General features: G+C 46.5%; 1 protein-coding gene across 8 annotated transcripts in view; it reads left to right on the forward strand.

Moving 5' to 3' along the window:
- The first annotated feature begins 219 nt into the window (after positions 1-219).
- Positions 220-18232, forward strand: part of LOC138749722 (septin-4-like) — a 98840-nt gene continuing 80827 nt past the window's right edge. For 2 of the 8 annotated variants that reach the window (XM_069911484.1, XM_069911486.1), the window contains exon 1: positions 220-642. Coding sequence is in view for 2 of the 8 variants with exons in the window: in XM_069911487.1 (XP_069767588.1) it covers positions 15493-15495 (3 nt within the window). In the remaining 6 variants the exon portion in view is untranslated. Of the gene's footprint in view, positions 643-2668; positions 2772-15377; positions 15496-18232 lie in introns of those variants that run through there. The other 6 variants (XM_069911487.1, XM_069911491.1, XR_011348844.1 and 3 more) reach the window with 6 other exon arrangements.

The raw sequence follows: 18232 nt of genomic DNA on the forward strand, positions 1-18232 counted from the left end.
ACGAACTATTCCGTTGAAGAGTGCAAACTTGCTCAAACTCCGTTTCAAACTTTTATTAAACCAATCTTGCGCCAGGAATCTAACACTGCTCACCAAAAAACAGGTGAAACCCGGACCGTCTCACCAATATCTCAGGGCTTGGGTTTGACCTCCTAACTTGCAGGTGGCTGTTCAACTGTGAATATTAACCCCGCGGTGGTGAGATCCACCTTCACGTGGTGCCCGCGCCCACTGCGGCCAGTGAGCGAGTCCAAGGAGGGGCAGCTCCCTGGCCCCCCACATTGTGGCGAGATGCCCTGCCCTTTGTGATGAGGGCCGGCTATGGGCAAGAAAGCCGCCTCCTCCCGGGCGTTAAAGCCGGGGTTTCACTCGGAGCTGAGAATATTGTCCGGGCCAGCAGAAGGGCGGGGGAGGCGAGCTCGGAGGTGGGGGAAGAAGATGAGCGACGAGGTGTTGCAGAAGGCGTTGCTGAGTATGGGTAAGTCCCCGCACACTTGGCCCTGCTCCCCTAACGTCCAGCGAACACGCCGCTTCAACAGCTCTTTCTTCTCTCTCCTGCTTGGCCGACGCTCCGCCCGATTGCACCTTCCATCTCCACCGGTCGCCGCCTGCTCTCTGTGATCGGACGTCCCAGATTGCGAGGTAAGGGCCAGCTTCCCAACTGGTTTCTTTTGTTGGCGAGTGACGGAGGTTGTTATTACTCCAAGGTCAGGCGGAAATCCCACCCCTGAATATTATTGCAGCGTTAGAGGGGGGGGGGGGGGGGGGAGATGGGACAACGGGCTGGAGGGGAGGGAGGTGGGACAACGGGCTGGAGGTGGGACAACGGGCTGGAGGGGGGGGGGAGGTGGGACAACGGGCTGGAGGGGGGGGGGAGGTGGGACAACGGGCTGGAGGGGAGGGAGGTGGGACAACGGGCTGGAGGGGAGGGAGGTGGGACAACGGGCTGGAGGGGAGGGAGGTGGGACAACGGGCTGGAGGGGGGGAGCGGAAAACGGCCTGGAGGGGCGGAGCGGAAAACGGCCCGGAGGGGAGGGAGGTGGGGCTGGAGGGGGGGGAGGTGGGACAACGGCCTGGAGGGGGGGGGAGGTGGGACAACGGCGGAGGGGGGGTGGGAAAACGGGCTGGAGGGGGGGAGGTGGGAAAACGGGCTGGAGGGGAGGGAGGTGGGAAAACGGGCTGGAGGGGGGAGCGGAAAACGGGCTGGAGGGGGGAGCGGAAAACGGGCTGGAGGGGAGGGAGGTGGGAAAACGGGCTGGAGGGGAGGGAGGTGGGGAAACGGGCTGGAGGGGGGGAGGTGGGAAAACGGGCTGGAGGGGAGGGAGGTGGGAAAACGGGCTGGAGGGGAGGGAGGTGGGAAAACGGGCTGGAGGGGAGGGAGGTGGGAAAACGGGCTGGAGGGGAGGGAGGTGGGAAAACGGGCTGGAGGGGGGGAGGTGGGAAAACGGGCTGGAGGGGGGGAGGTGAGAAAACGGGCTGGAGGGGGGGAGGTGGGAAAACGGGCTGGAGGGGGGGAGGTGAGAAAACGGGCTGGTGGGGGGGGAGGTGGGAAAACGGGCTGGAGGGGAGGGAGGTGGGAAAACGGCCTGGAGGGGAGGGAGGTGGGAAAACGGCCTTAAGGACAGGTGTCCAAGCAGCTCCCACCTTGACCCGACCAAGCTCACAACATCGCCTGCGTTTCCCCGGCACCACGCGTGCCTATTCAGAGGGTGTCGGAATCCACAGGGCGACTGAATCGGGGCGAAAACTCAGAAATGCTTGAGGTCTCTCACCATTCGTAGGAGATGAACCCTCTCCATATAACCGGGGTTTTGCCGGAGTCCTCCTTCAAGGTAGAAAAGGTCCCGAAACGCCAGTTGTCTCGTTTAGCTCCCACGGATGCTGCGAGACCCGCTGACTTGCTACAGTCTGCAGACTTCCGTGTTTCACCCTGATTGTGAAGCTGCAACGTCCCACCACCACCACCAAGAAAAAAAGGTGGAGGGGGGGGTCCATTTCAAACATTGCAGTGCACGCTAACCTGGACTTTGGTGCTGAGCAAGAGCTCCATTTGACAGAAATAATAAAAAAAGATATTTGCTGGAAGACATTCCTCATAATTTAATATTTATAATGATCTTGCAACAATCTGTTTTCCAGTTCTTAAGCCACAGGTGAGCTGAATGAAAAAAAAATACAGAGCTGTAGCAGAACAAGTCACGAAATTTTGCAGCAGAGCCGGTTCCAAACGTTACTATAAAAAAATTAAAATAATAGTGCTTGAAAAGTAAATCTTTGGTCATTCAGGAACCTGGCGGCAGCGGGGAATAAACTGTCCTTGTGCCACTGAGGCCTCTCGTTAGGCTCCTGTACCTTTTCCCCGATGGTAGCAGAGTGATGTTGGTATTTCTTTAAAAAAAAAGTTGGGAAATGTGCTTTTCCATTTTTTTCTCAGCACTTTTTGTTCTGTTATAAATCTTTGAGAATGAATCCTCTGTAATTTTTTAATGGAAAGATCAACTAAATATGTTGAAATCATTGAATAAAAAAATCATGAGGTGCGATAAATGATCAGATAAAATATACATTGTAATTACTTTGTCCAGTGATGTAATGAATCACTACATTACAGTGCTGTTTATTTATCGTGATTTTGCTATATCAGCAAACACCAACCATTATGTTTATTTCATTACATTTATCTCAGACTCGAGCTAATTTTCTGATTGAAGCCACAAGTGCACCTCTGTAAATGAGGATGCTCTCTGAAGTCATTTTAAGTGGATGAGCAGGTTAGCAAAAGCCAAAGGCAAGCATGGAAGTGCGTGGACTCTGAATACTTAGCTGATTACATGGTGAGGGGGAGAGAGTGTGTGGGGGTGGCAGAGATTTTACAGGGTCTGAGGGGCAACCTTTTCGCATAGCGGGTGCTGTGGAGATGGAACAAACTGCCAGAGGTGGTTACAATTGTATATTTTTTTTAAAAATATTGATAGCCAGGGACATGGGAAAGTTTAGAGCAGCATTTCTCATCCTGTGATTTGTTGACCACTGGTGGCCTATTGTTTTGATTCAGATGATCTGCACAATGTGGCGTAGACAAATGTTACTGATAGAAAAGTAATGTGTGTTTAAAAAAAAAGATGTAAATTTGACGATAAAAACAAAAATTCTCAAAATAAAAATCCTGTTTGTGGCTGAGACAAGAGGGATCTCTTTTCACAGTGGGTGGTGAATCTTTGAAGTTCTCTTTATGACAGGACTGTGGAGGTTCTGTTGTTTTCGTTTAAGGATACAGATTGATTTCCTTACTCTTCAGATAGATTTCTGAACAGGAAGGGAATCAATGGATATGGGAATAGAGCAGGGAATATTGGTGATCCCATCATGACTTCACTACCAATGGTCTTTCTTTTGAATGATAGCCGGGTGACCAATGAATTGAATATGAATGTGAATTGGAATTTTTTTTTGTATTCAAGAATGATACCATATACCATATATAATTATGGATAGACCATGTGTGGAACAGGTGACCAGGTGGTTTATGAAAAGAACGGAGTTTGCTGGTCTGGGATATGGTTCATTACCACTTAACTAAGAACATTAAAAGTAGATTAGTACTACATGGCAGTTTGATGTCTATTGCAACTTCTTGATCTTTGCTTGAACCAGCCATTCAAAGACTATGTGCACGAGGAATGGAATACATGGATGTCAAGTGCAGAAAAGTAGTTTACAAAAGGTGGGGCAATGCGAGCTGCATCACTGATGTGCTGTGTAACTTCATGCTCAAGGAATGGGACAAAGTTAATAGAGTCTGTGATAAAATTGCTCAGAAAGTATGTTATCTCTTGGGAAACTGACGGCATGGAGAATGATTTATTGTGGGACACTGATGACGAAGCTGAATCCATCTCATCAGATACAGACTGGGACCCATATGATTGTTTAAACAGTGAGAGTGTGGATGTGCTTCCCACCATCTTTGCTTCAGATGATGATATTGAGAGTGATTTTGAAGTGTTCTAATTGTGTTGTTGTTTTCAATAAAAATCTCAATGAAAATCTGTTGCAGTTGGGGTTTTTTATTGGGGTCGATTTATATGCCAAATTGTTTTTTTTCCCAGGTTGACATGTATGCAGAATTGGCGTGGATTGGATTTTGAGCTGAATTTAAGGTCTCTAAAGTATATCTAGCATATAAGTTGACCCCTATTTTTTGAGAGATTTTTTTTGGGTTTCATGGCTTCACATATGCCAAAATATATGGTAATTAAGCGATACTGGGATTGAGATAGGTTGGGGAATTTTCATTTTCTTTATTTATTGATGGGATGTGAACAAGCTAGACTGTTCTGTATTTAATTGTTCAGAACCACTCTGCATAGTACATTGGAGACAGACATTGGAATAGAAACATAGAAGATAGGAGCAGGAGTAGGTCATTCGACCCTTCGAGCCAGCAACAACGATCTGCTGGAAGAACTCAGGAGGCATGGCAGCATTAGACCTGATGCTATGATTAGCCAGGGAATCAAAGGTTTGTGGAGAAGGCTAGGTAGTGGGGCTGAGTGGGAAAATGGATCAGATCATGACTGAATAGCAGGGAAGACAATGGGCTGAATGGCCTATTTCTGCTCAATGGTCTTTTTATCAATAGAAAAAAAAAGAAATGTTAATGTTTTGGGCTGGAGCCCTTCGTGGATCTTGATGAAGAATTCCGGCCCAAAATGTTGACTTCTTTCTCTCAAACAGATGCTGTTCGACCCCCGAGTTCCCCCAGCACCATGCTTGCTGCTGAATGGTGCATTGTCTTGCTATAAACAAAGGTACTGTCGTAGAGGTAGTAGGGGATTGCAAATGCTGGCATCCCTTGAGCAGACAGCTCACTTTCCACAGTGTACCTCAACAGTCCAAATCAGCTGCTGGTCTTTGAATAGATGAAGCACCATGACATCTAGCTCCCTTGGGGGAGAATTGTGATGATGTGGGTTCTATGACAAGTGCTGATTTTGAAGCTTCATTGATTCGTATATTTTGAGGTAGTCCGAACTTGGAACATTTTTGGGAAGATCTTTTCCAAACTTTATCAACGATTCTTAAGACTAAATTAGAACCATGCCCTTTGATGACTCTTCTCTAGAAGAGGATCTATCTCTGTCCTCGACCCAGAAGAGAATCCTAGCTTTTGCTTCATTGATAGCCAGACGAGCAATTTTGATGAAGTGGAAAGATAACATTTCACCCACTCACATTCAATGGTCACATGATGTCATGTCTTATTTAAGTTTAGATCTAATATTAAAGTTGCAGAGGCTGCTTTCTTAAGACACCACCTCTTGTAATATCCTCAAAGGAGTGAAATCTGGTGCCTGTGATGTCGCAGACCGAGTGAACAATCTTCTGGAGTTTATTCTTGGCCTGAGAGTTGGCACCTTTGTACCAGGCAGTGATGCAACCAGCCAGAATACTCTCCACGGTCCACCGGTAGAGGTTTTTGAGAGTCTTGAGTGACGTACCGAATCTCCTCAAACACCTCATAGAAGTATAGCCGCTGGCGAATTGTGAGTGCATCGACATGGATCTTACAGACTAATCGGAACAGGTCAAACTTCCTTCTCTTCCAGATGACCATTGTATGGAATTTGTATGGGTGTGCATGTTACTTGCCATTTTTCAGCTCAAACCCAAATATTGTTTGACTTGTGTTGCACAACAGGCACGGGGCTATCGCGTGGTGCACGGTGATTGGTTTATTCATAAATTGGAACCTAACAACTGTTGTGAGGTAAAAAGCATCGGAAAGAAACATATTTATTTCTATCAGCTGTTTGTTTCTCTCATAACTTTTCAGATTCCAGTTCAAATTTGAAAGGTTTCCCTTCCATTTATGGAATATATTCTCTGTAAAATTTGCTTGTCAACCAGTTTGCCTTTGGATTTTTTTTAAATTTCAAAGGGTAAGGCTATGTAATTAATTACTTGAGCTATATGTACCATTTGGTTTCACTATCGACATTAATGCTTTGTGTAATCCCTTTCTGAAGAGTGTAAATCTGTATGGGCCTGAAATGCTGGCAATAAGCACTTACATAGATCCCACACAGTATTTAACCCAATGAGATTACAGTGCTCAGAAGGCTCTGATAGCTACCTGGTAGATGAATCCTCAGCTGTTATTTTGCTGATGCTGGAGATGTAATATCTTTGTTTGTCTGAATGGATTCAGCTTGGTGGCAATGGTATTGCAGCTGAGGGAGGTCTGTGGGCTGCTTTCTTCTACCATCTGCTGATGCCATTGTGCATCAAGGTCATGTTAACTGCCGTGGATATAATACTGCTTGCATTGTGCATTGGTTGGTGCTTGGTTTTTATAGCAGTGCTTTATATAATATTTGTATCTTTTTTTTAAAAACCTAGCAAATCAACTCTTTTGTGAGGTTTTGTTATGTAAATGTGGATAATCACTTTGAGAGGGTTATTTTGAAAATCTTTTTGTCTTTAAGGTTTACAATGAGGAATTGATGTTCTCAGTATTTTTGCTGTGGTATGCAGAATATTCTGATCTTTGTTAAGTGTTGTCACAAAATTATAGTCAACGAAACAGTATTTATCTGGATCACCGTGAACACATATACACAGTACTTAGTAATTACATAGAACGTCAGTATAGAAATGCTTTGCGATGCTTTACTCCGTTATAGGATATTGTTCATCGATCTCACATTCTGCGGCGGGAAAAAGCTATTTCTCAGTCTGGAAATTCTGATTTTGATGCTTCTGTTCTTGCTCCTTGATGATAGTGGGTCAAAGATACTGAGTGCTGGATGGAAACTGTCTTTTATAATTGTTTGATGCCTACTGAAGCAAAATTCCCACTAAATGTCATCATTTAAGGAAATGGAATAGTCCAGAAGATCATTTCAACTGAAAAGAGTGGCCTAGATTTTTTTTTCAAAATCCAAAGTTTAGATTTATTGTCAGAGTACACATATGACATCACATACCACCCTGAGATTCTTTTTCCTGCGGACCAAGCAGAATTTCTACTTACTATTTTTTTAAAACTGTACTCAAGAAAATACAGTATATGTATACAAAAGGAAGAAATGTAAACTAGGAAATAAAGATTGTTGAGGAGTCAGATGGTGGAGGGGTAGCAACTGTTCCTGAACCTCGTGGTACGAGTCTCGTGGTACCTTCTTTCCTGATGGCAGCAGCGAGAACGGAGCATGTCCTGGGTGGTGTGGATCCTTGATGATTGCTGCTGTTCTCCAATGGCAACATTCATGCAGATTTTCTCGATGGTGGGGAGAGTTTTGCTTGTAACCTACTGGCCTGTGTCCATTATCTTATGCAGAGCTTTCTGCTCCAAGGTAGTGGTGTCCCCATGCCAGGCAGTGATGCAGCCGGTCAGCACACTTTCCACTACACATCTGCAGAAGTTTTCCAAGGTTTTCAGTGTCATACCAAACCTCAACAAACTCCAAGAAAGTAGAGATGCTGACTTGGTTTCTTTGCAGTGACATTTACGTGTTGGGTCCATGAAAGATCCTCTGAAATAGTGACTCCCAGGAATTTAAATTTGCTAATTTTCTCCACCTCTGATCCCCCAATGATCACGGGATTATACACATATGGTTTTCCCCTCTTGAAGTCCACAATCAGCTTCTTGGTTATGGGGACATTGAGTGCAAGATTGTTGTTAGTCCACACTTCAGTCAAGTTTTCAATCTTCCTCCTGTAAGCTGACTCATTGCCCCCTTTTGTACAACTCACTAACATGGTATCGTCAGCAAATTTGTAGAAGCTGTTATTGTTGCACCAAGTCACACAGTCAGAGGTTTAAAGCAAGTAGAGCAGTGGGCCAAGAGCGTAGTCCTGTGGTGCTCCCATGCTGATGGAGATTGTGAGGGAGATGTTCTTAAAATTCCTCACTGATGTGGTCTGGAGGTGAGGAAATCCAGGATCCAATTACACAGTAGGGTGTTAACTCCCGGGTCTTGGAATTTGCTGATCAGTTTTGAAGGGATAATGGTGTTGAATGCCGAACTGTAGTTGATTAAGAGCATCCTGATGTCTTTGCTGTCCAGGTGCTCCGGGGATTTGTGTAGAGCCAGCAAGATAGCATCTGCCCTGGACCTGTTGCTGCAGTATGCAAATTGGAACAAATCCATGTCATAACCCAATCAGGAGCTGATGTGCTTCAACGTCACCCTTTCAAAGCACTTTATCCCTGTGGATGTGAGTACCAGTGATCGGTAGTCACTGAGGCAGGAGATCAGATGGTTTTTGGAGAAGATGGGACATGGACTCATTGGGATTAGAGTGAAACACAGAAGTCTTCAGACTCTGTAATTGTAGTAAAAGCACAAAATGCTGGAGGAACTCATCAGGTCCCAAATCATCAATAGGAGATAAAGATATATAATCAATGTTTCAGGTTTAAGCCCCTCCAGGTTTCGGGCAAAATGCAGACAGGTATCTGAATAAAACACAGGGGGTGGGGGGTGAGGGAAGAAAGAGCAAGGGGAGGAGTACAAAAATGGAAAGGTGAGAGTTGATCGGGGCAGAGGAGACTCTGTGAATACAGAGATGGAGGAAAGGAGACATAAGGATAGGGTGAAGAAGAGGAGGGAGGGACCATCAGAAACCAGACTGAATATGCAGTTGTTACTCCAATTTGTGGGTGGTGTTAGATTGGCAAACGCTTGAGGCTGTGGACAGACATGTCAGCAAAGGACTGGGGTGGAGAACTGACATAGGAGATGGACTGAGTGAAGATGCTTAACAAAGTGATCACCCAGTCTGCATCCAGTCTCTCCAATGGAGAAGAGACCACAACAGGATACAGTAGATGGCCCATGCATGTTTATAAGTGTTACTCCATCTTGAAAGACCTTTTGGGCCCCTCAGTGGTGGTGAGGGAGGAGGTGTGGGTGTATTCCTTGTGCCAAGGAAGTGACTGGTGGGAAGGGAGGTGTTGTTGACGGAGTCACGGAAGAGCAGTCCACGTGGAAGGTGGAGAGGGGAGGAGAAGGGAAGATGCGTCTGGTGGTGGGAATCACGAAATAGGTGGTAGAAATGACGGAGGATATGTTGGGTCCAGAGGCTGGTGGGGAACTTTGTCCTTGTTGTCTGTGGGGGCAAAGTGGCCAGAGCAGGTGTGCGGGTAATGTAGGATAAGCAAGTTAGGGCTGAGTTGATGGTAGTAGAGGGCAAGCCATGATTTTGTTTTATGAAGAATGAGGTAATCTAGGATGATCTCGCATAGAAGATCTCATCTGGGAGCAGAAATGATGAAGTTGGAAGAATTGCGAGAAATAAATGGAATCCGTCCAGGGGACATGGCACGAAGAGATGTAGTTGTAGGAGTCGGTGGGTTTGATGAAAATGTCTGTTGAGAAAGGGGGTAATGTTGCTAGAGATGGGCCAAGTGAATTTGAGGTTAGGGTGGAAGTTGGCAGCAAAGTGGATAAAGTCAACGAGCTCAGCATGAGGTATCACCAATGTTTTTATCAGTGAATCAGAGGAAGAGTTGAGGGGCCTTGTCTGTGTAAGCTTGTAGCATGGATTGTTCCACATAGCCAACAAAAAGCCAGGCAACAAAAAGCAAGCCTTTGACTTGGAGAAAGTGGGATGAGGCGAAGGAGAAGTAAATGATGGTGAGGGCAAGTTCTGCCAGCGCAGGAGGGTGGTGGTGGAAGGGAATTGGTTGGACCTTTGAGGTATTTGGAATGGTGGAGAATGGATTGGATGTCCATGGTAAAGATGAGGTGGTCAAGTTCAAGGAACTGAAAGTGGTTCAAGTGATGTAAAATATCATGGATGTAGGTAGATACATATTTAGGTTGGAGACAGCAACTGCAAATGGTGCCCAAACAGGTCTCACAAAGGCCTTGTACCATCTTGGAATGATTTCTTTATTCTTGCATTCCTTGCAATTAAAGCTTATACATTATTTGTCTTCCAAATGATCACTGTAGCTCCATTGTGTCTCTTATCCCTCCCAGTATTAATGGGCCCTTTAAGTTCCTCAGCATCAATAGATTTTTTTAAAATGTTTTCTCTTTAAAGAGCTTAACCTTGCACTATTGCAGATTATATTCCACCTGCTGATCACCCAGTACTTATAATGTCTGACAACTTGAAACCAATACATTTATTTCTAAACTTCTCTAGCCTTTAATCAATCTATCATCCTTGTTTACCTTATTTATGTGACAATCCTTTGAGCTTTTCTCTGGTAACTTAAAAAATGGATTTTGAAGATCAAAACATTCCAAACTTCTTCCTTTGATTAAACACCATTAATTTTCTATGATGGATTTTCTAAGTGTTTTTTTTAACTGTCTTTATAGATAACAAGAAACTGATTAGGATATTTCTTTACTGGATGACAGGGGTGCAGTGCTGTGGAAGTTCATGGGAGTGCCCCTGGGTGGGGGGGTGGGGCGGGGGGGCGCTGCTCCAGGCACCTCCTTGTCACTGTTTTCGGTGAACTGGATGGCAGAAAATCTTTTAAAAATATAGAGAAGCTTATGTTCCAAGGTGGGAGACAACATAGCACCGAGATGTAGTTATTAGGAGTTCAAGTGTATGATTTTTACAGAAAGCAAAAGCAGATATAGGAAGTTATAAGGGAAGCTAATGGAATATTATTGTTTATTGCTTGGGGATTGGACAAATTATTGAGAGGTTCTGCTTCGAGGTGTTGGTAAAACCACATCTGGTGCATTGAATGCAGGGTTGTTAAGGATGTTAAGATGTTGTAAGCTGTTCAGAGAAGATTTGGTTCGACTGCTACCTAGAACGAGCAGCTTGCCTTGTGAGAAAATGCTGGGCATTTTAGGTTTCTGCTAGATTTTGGAAAAAAAAATTAGAAGGGACTTGTTTGAAATATTCAACACCGAGTTGTCGAGGAAGGGTGGATGTGTAGAGAATGTTTAATATTATGGTAGAATCTGGAACCAGGGTTCACTGTTTAAAAATAAGAGGACAGAATTATTTATCTTGGAGAGTGGGCGACACATTTTTTTGAATGCTTTTAAGACAGAGATAGGTTCTTGTTAAGAGAGCAAACGCTTATTGAGCTAGGTGGGAATAATGAGTTGAGATTAGAATCAGATGAATGATGATCTTCTTCAAAGATGGAACATGCTTGAGTGGTGTTTGTATGGTTTCAGCATTTGCTGACAGCAGGTTGACTAGTCAACGGATCCCTGTATCTTCTCTTGCTTCTTTTCCATTCAATCTAATCTGCTGAGCCTGTTCCCAAATCTGGGGCGCTTTTTGAAAATCATTGTTAATAAAAACTGCTGAATATCTCTCCAGTTATTCTCTGTTCTTGGAGTGCAGAGTGTTAAATCCTGAAGATTTGTCCAGTTTAGTCCTGCTAATTACTTCAGCACTTTTATGGTGAAGATGGCATTTGGCACGCATGCCTTCATTGTTGCTCAGGGCACGGAGTACAGGATCTGGGACATCATGCTACAACTGTACAGGAGGTTGGTGAGATGGCACCTGGAGTATCATTTGCCATTCTGGTCTATACAGCAATAAGAAACATCATTAAGCTGGAAAGGTTGCAGGAAAGATTTGCATGAATGTAATGGAGTACTGTTGGGCTTGAACTATAGGGAAAGGTCGGATGGGCTGAAGCATTTATACCCTGTGTATAGGAGAGATCTTTTTATAGGAGTTTATAAAATGAAGAGGAGCATCGATAAAGGTAAATAATCAGTCTTTTCCCCAGCGTGAGAGGTCTACTTGGTGCGCCGTTATTTTGTTGGTTTCAGTTTGAGCATCTGAATCTAACAATGTAAGAAGGAGGTGAAGAAATTGACCAGCCCACCCTTCAAATGAGGTCTGTCACTCATCCGTCATGGCTGACTTCTACCTCCCCACTGGTTTTACTATTATTCTCACTTGATTTTATTCCCTGCAAACCAGAAATCTATAGACTTCTCTTATGAATAATGAATATTACAACTACCATTGGGTGGACTATTAGAAAAGAACAGCGTAGTTTTCACTTTTCACTGGGGGTTGGTGGGGGGAAGGATAAGAATTATTGAATGGGAAGATGAGAGGAAGGATAATCCCCAGGAAGGAGAGGTGTTCCTCATGATGGAAGGGGTGGGGGGGGAGGAAGAGGTGTTCCCCATGATGGAGGGAGGGGGAGAGGTGTTCCCCATGATGAAGGGAGGGGGAGAGGTGTTCCCCATTAGGGTGGGAGGCGTGAGAGGTGTTTTCCAGGAGGAAGGGTGGTAGGTGGGAGAGGTATTCCCCATTAGGGAGGGTGAGAGGTGGGAGAGGTGTTCCCCACGAGGGAGGGTGGGAGGTGCTCCCCAGGAGGGAGGGTGGGAGGTGAGAGAGGTATTCCCCATTAGGCAGGGTGGGAGGTGGGAGAGGTGTTCCCCAGGAGGGAGGGTGGGAGGTGTTCCCCAGGAGGGAGGGTGGGAGGTGTTCCCCAGGAGGGAGGGTGGGAGGTGTTCCCCAGGAGGGAGGGTGGGAGGTGTTCCCCAGGAGGGAGGGTGGGAGGTGTTCCCCAGGAGGGAGGGTGGGAGGTGTTCCCCAGGAGGGAGGGTGGGAGGTGTTCCCCAGGAGGGAGGGTGGGAGGTGTTCCCCAGGAGGGAGGGTGGGAGGTGTTCCCCAGGAGGGAGGGTGGGAGGTGTTCCCCAGGAGGGAGGGTGGGAGGTGTTCCCCAGGAGGGAGGGTGGGAGGTGTTCCCCAGGAGGGAGGGTGGGAGGTGTTCCCCAGGAGGGAGGGTGGGAGGTGTTCCCCAGGAGGGAGGGTGGGAGGTGTTCCCCAGGAGGGAGGGTGGGAGGTGGGAGAGGTGTTCGCCAGCAGGGATGGAGGAGAGGAGTTCCTTGGAAATTGTGAGTGGAGAGATATTTCCTTGGAGTGCATGAAAGAGGGAGGAGAGGTGCTGCCTGGGAAGGAAGGAGGAGGGATATTCCGGGAAGGAAGAGGGGAGAGGTTTTTCTCAGGAGAAGGGTAGAAGGAGGGGTGATCCCCGATTGGGTGGGTAGGAGATGTGTTCCCTGAGGGAGGGAAGGGGGAAAGATATGTCCCAGGTAGGAGGGAAGAGAGGTGTTCTCAGGAGAGACAGTAGCAGGACAGGTGTTCACCAGGAGGGGGCAGAGTTGTTCTGATGAACAAAGGAGGGACAAAAAGGTAATTCCCAGGAGGGTGGGAATGAGGAAGGGAAGGGGGAGAGGTGTTCCCTGGGTAGGAGAGAAGAAAGGTATTCCCTGGGTGGGAGGGTAAGAGGTGAGTTGTTCCCCAGGAGGGAGGGAGGAAGGAGAAGAGTTCCCTGGGAGAGAGAGCAGAGAGGTGTTCGCTGGGAGGGAGGGTGTTCCCCAGGAGTGAGGGAAGAGAGGTGTGCTCCTTAGGAGGGAGGGGAGCATAGGTGTACACCGAGGGAGGGTGGAGTATTATTCGCCAGGAGAGAGGGAGGGGGAGGTGTTCCCTCATAGGGAATGTTGGCAAGAGGGAGGTGAGGTATTCCCCAGGTGGGAGTGAGGGAGAATGGGAGGGTGATGAGAGGATAGGTGTTTCCTAGGACAGAGCAATGGTATTCCCAGAGGAAGGTGGAGAGATGTTCCCTATGAGGAAAGCAGGTAGGGATAGTGGGAGGGGTGGTGTTTCCCTTGAGGGAGGGAAGGAAAGAGGTATTCCCCAGGAGCAAGAGAGTGAGTGAGGGAGGTGTTCCTCTGGAGGGTGGGAGCAGATGAGAGGTGTTCTCTGTAGGGAGGAGAGGATTCCCCTTCAGGGAAGGAGGATGGGGAGAGGTATTCCCCTGGAAGGAAGAAATTAGGGGAGGAGGTGTTCTTGGGAAGCAGGGAGGGAGGAGTTGTCACTGCAGGAGGGGAGGGTGGACAGGCATTCCACAGGAGGAAGGGAGATGTTCCCTGGGAGGGAGGTAAGAAAGGAGAAGGGTTTCCCAAGGGGGAGGCAGGAGATTTTTTTTCCCCAGAAGGGAGGGGGGGAAGAGAGGTGTACCCAATAAGGGAGGGTGGAATGCGAGGTGATCTCCGGTCGATCGAGAGGAGGGAACTGTGGTGTTCTTAGGTAGGGAGGGAGGGACAGAGGTAGGAGAGTAGTTCCCTGAGGGAGGAAGGAAAGGTGATCCCCAGGTTTTAGGGAGGAGAGATGTTCCACAAAAGGGACGGAGGGCAAGAGAGGAATGTGACCCCCTAGGATGGAGGTAGGAGAGGAGAAATGATCCCCAGAAAGGAGGGAGGGACAGAAAGGTTTTCCCCGACAGAGGGAGGGAGGGAGGAAACGTGCTTCTTATGAGGGAGGGAGGAGAGGTGTTCTCTAAAAGGGAGGGTGGGAGGAGTGGTGAGGTGTTCCTCAGGAGGTATAGATGAGGGGAGGTGAAATGTATTTCCCAGGGTGTGGGAGAAGGGGAGAGGAGAAGGGGTGTTCTCCAGGAAGGAGTAGTGGAAAGGTATTCACAGGGAGGGAGGGGAGGAGACGTGTTCCTGAGAGGGGGGGAGGAGTGGTGCTCTCCAGGATGGCGGAGAGGATATATGTTCCCTGGAAAGGAGGGAGGAGAGGTGTATCTCAGATGTGAGCAAAGACAGGGGAGGTTTTCTCTGGGACTGAGAGAAGAGAGTGTTCCCAGCGAGAGAGGTGACGCGTTCTTCTGGAGGGAGGTGATGTATTCCCCAGGAGGGAGGGAGGGAGTGAGATGTTCCCAGGAGAGAGGGGAGGAGAAGAGGGGAGGTATTCTTCAGGAGCAATGTTGTTCCCTAGGAAGAATGGGAAAGGAGGAGAGAGGAGAGGTATTTCCCCAGGAGGGCATGGGATGGGGGAAAGAAGAGGTATTTCACTGGAGGGCAGGGAGAGGGAAGAGGTGTTCCCCCAGGAAGGCAGGGGAGGTGGGGGGGGGGGGTAAGAGGTGTTTCCCTGGAGGACAGAAAAGTGGGAAGAGGTGCACCCCTGGCATGCGAGAGAGTCCGAATGTCCTGTCCAGCTGTGCAAATGACAGCTGTGCTGCCTGTTTCACAGTGTGAAGCAGCATGGAGGTGTGTGGTGTTTCACGGAGAGGCCAGACATGATGCAAAATAGAAACAATCCGTCTGGACGGTGAGGTGCACAACTACCCGCTGATGCTTCCTGTCAGGGTTATGCCTTTGCAAGGCAGGGGAGAGTCCCACAGTGCATTGCATCTGTCATCCCCTATAGTACTTCAGCAGGTAATGTTCAAGCAGCTCAGCGTGCTTGCCCTCCTTCACCATGCTTCTACATATTAATGACTATTTATATCACTCCCCTTTGACAAGCGAGGCACTGTCATGTGATCTCAGAGTCTTCCAATAGAACTGTTGCAGGCTGGCTTTATGGTTTATTTCCTCTCTGTGTGTGTGTGTGTGTGTGTGTAGCAAGACTGGGGACTGCAGTTTATATTCAGCATCTCAGCCAAGGAGAGTATCCAAATTCCCTGCATCCTACAGATCTGCTGAAGCGATAGCAGCTGCAACAGTGAAGATCCTGGGCATGGTAAGTGAGGCATTTTGCTCTATTCAGGAGAGAGAAAATTCAGCAAAGACTGTACTTTGTCCAACTTTAATAGGATTCAACAGCATTCAGATGGTCACTGAAAGCCCATTAAATCGGGCATCTTTCAAGAATATTATTGTCGCTCTCCACCCATGGAAAGCGCATTAAAAGCAATCCAATGATGTCGTATTGTTCCAGCCCCTCCCTCCAACCCTCCCTTCCCCTCACTCTCCTCTGTGCAACCCCCCCCCTCCCCACCTGCCCCACTCTCCTTTGCCCTCCCTCTTCACATAAGAAGGGTGTGGAAATTCACTCTTGCAAGAAGCATTGATTGTGATGCTGTGGGGTTACTGCTAGTGGACTCGTTTCTAGGGAATTGGGAACCAGGCAAAAGCTGGTGCTCAGATTGTGACCACATCTCCAAATTACCCTTTTTGCAGTGTGGCTGTAATAACATTTAAAATGTTGATGAAGAATCATTAAAAGAGGGAAGAGGTACACATTTTCCATTGTCCGTCTAGTGATTCTTCTGAGGGCATTTGACTGATGATTCAATAGTTTAGAGGAAGATTACAATTACAGACTTTCCTTGTCAAAACAAAACTGCTGCCAGTTTTCAGTTCCCACATTATATGTGGGTACAGTGGAGAAATATGATGTGTTTAGATTTTGTTAAAATTTTTAAATTGTGTTAGATTTTGCTAAAATAGTGACAGTTGATCATTGCTAACTGTAACTGATATTGGGGAGGAGAAGAGTTTCTTTGAATTATGAATCTCTGGATAAAGACCTATTTCGTGCTCATGGACTTTTAGCTTTGCACAAACATCTCTCCTTAACTTTTTCTGTTGTTTTCCCAAAGTGGCTGCAATGCATCCTACCTGCAGAAAATTGTCCAATTAACAGCATCCATCCTTGGGATTTGAATGTTTTTCACTGCTGAGCTTAATGTCCAAAGAAACAATTTCTCAATCTCTCTCTTTCTCTGTCTCTCGCTCTCTCTCTCTCCCCCCCTTTCTCTCCCTCTCATTCTTTTCTTTTTTTCTTTTCAGACTGCTCTCTCTCGCGCTCTCTCGCGCTCTCTCGCGCTCTCTCGCGCTCTCTCGCGCTCTCTCGCGCTCTCTCGCGCTCTCTCGCGCTCTCTCGCGCTCTCTCGCACTCTCTCATAGTTGTAGGATAGTTAATGAACAGAGCAATAATAAATGGATTTGATCCTGATAAGTGCTAAACTATGCGAACATTGAGGAGCCTATATAAGTTTAAGAACCTGAGTGTGCTTGTGTAAGAAGATAACATAGTGAAGAAGACACACACGCTACTTTAGCCAGAGGAAAGAATAAAAGAACAAGGAGATTATAGTCCAACTTTACGAAACTTTGGTTCGGCTCTAGATGGAGTTCTGATGGCCAAAACCTAGAAAGGCTATGATTGCAAAGGAAATGCTTTAGAGCAGGTTCACCACAATGTTGCCTAGATTGGAGTGTCTTATTTTTGAGAGGACTGGATAGGCTGGAAGCTGAGGGGTAGATTCATAGCACAGAACAGGCCCTTTGGCCCAATTCATCCATGCTAACCATGTTGGCATTCTGAGCTTGTCTTATTTGCCTGCATTTTGTCCATAATCCTTCTGATCCTATCCTATCTGTAGATCCAAATGTCTTCTGAACATCAAAATTGAGGCTGGTTCTACTGCTTCCTTTGACAGCTCATTCCATGCACAAGCTTGCCCTCTGAGCGAAAACTTTGCCCTTCAGGTCCCTCTTAAATCTCTCTCCTCTCACCATAAACCTATGTCTTCTAATTCTAGAATCATCTCATCTCCACTGAGGTAAAAGACTGCGGGCATTCATTTTACCCATGTCCATCATGATTTTATAAACCTTTATCAGGCCACCCTTCAGCCTTCTATGCCCTAGAGAATAAAACCCTGGTTGATTTGACTTCTCTCCCTATGACTCAAGCCCTCTAGTCCTGTCAACATCCTGGTGATTCTCCTTTACACCCGTCTTTGAGGTAGGACCTGAGGGAGGTATACAAAATTATCAGGGACATTGATATGGTAGATAGAAGGTCATTTTTTTTCCCCACAGCTGAGTTATCTAAAATAAAGTGTTTAGGTTTAGTGAGAATTAGAATGGAACTGACGAAAGATTTTGTTTGTCCAAAGAATAGTTGGAACCAGGAAACTATGAGGGGGTAATAGAGGCAGGTGTTTTTCTCAATATCTAAATACTTGGATGAACTATTGAATCATCAAGGCAAAAGACCAAGTGGTGATTGATAAGAATGAGACTTGAGAGTAAACATGGATGTGGGAGGCAAAGAGCATGTTTCTATGCTGTATATTCTATGATACCAACTCGGCCCCAGGGAGAATCAGCACCTTTGGAGACTTTAATTTAGTTGTTGGCTTATTGAAGATAAACCTTGTATCTCCTGAGCCAATGTGGAAAGCAAAATGACATGTGAAACTAGTTTGAGGAAGATATTGGAAAATTCCTGCTACCATTCAAAACATATTGGGGTGTTGTAGGTCAATTGGGTGTAATTGGGCGGTATGGGCCGAAAGGGCCTGTTACTGCACTGAATATCGAAATGTACATTTAAATTTACAATTACAAAATCCTGTGAATGCAAGGTATGTGGGGTAAAAGCACAAAACTCTCATCAGGCTGAGGCATTAACTTTTACCTGCTGCCCAACTTGCTGAGTAATTCCATTCATTTATATTTTTATT

The sequence above is a fragment of the Narcine bancroftii genome, chromosome 14 (assembly GCF_036971445.1).
Source record: "Narcine bancroftii isolate sNarBan1 chromosome 14, sNarBan1.hap1, whole genome shotgun sequence".
Taxonomy (NCBI): Eukaryota; Metazoa; Chordata; class Chondrichthyes; order Torpediniformes; family Narcinidae; genus Narcine; species Narcine bancroftii.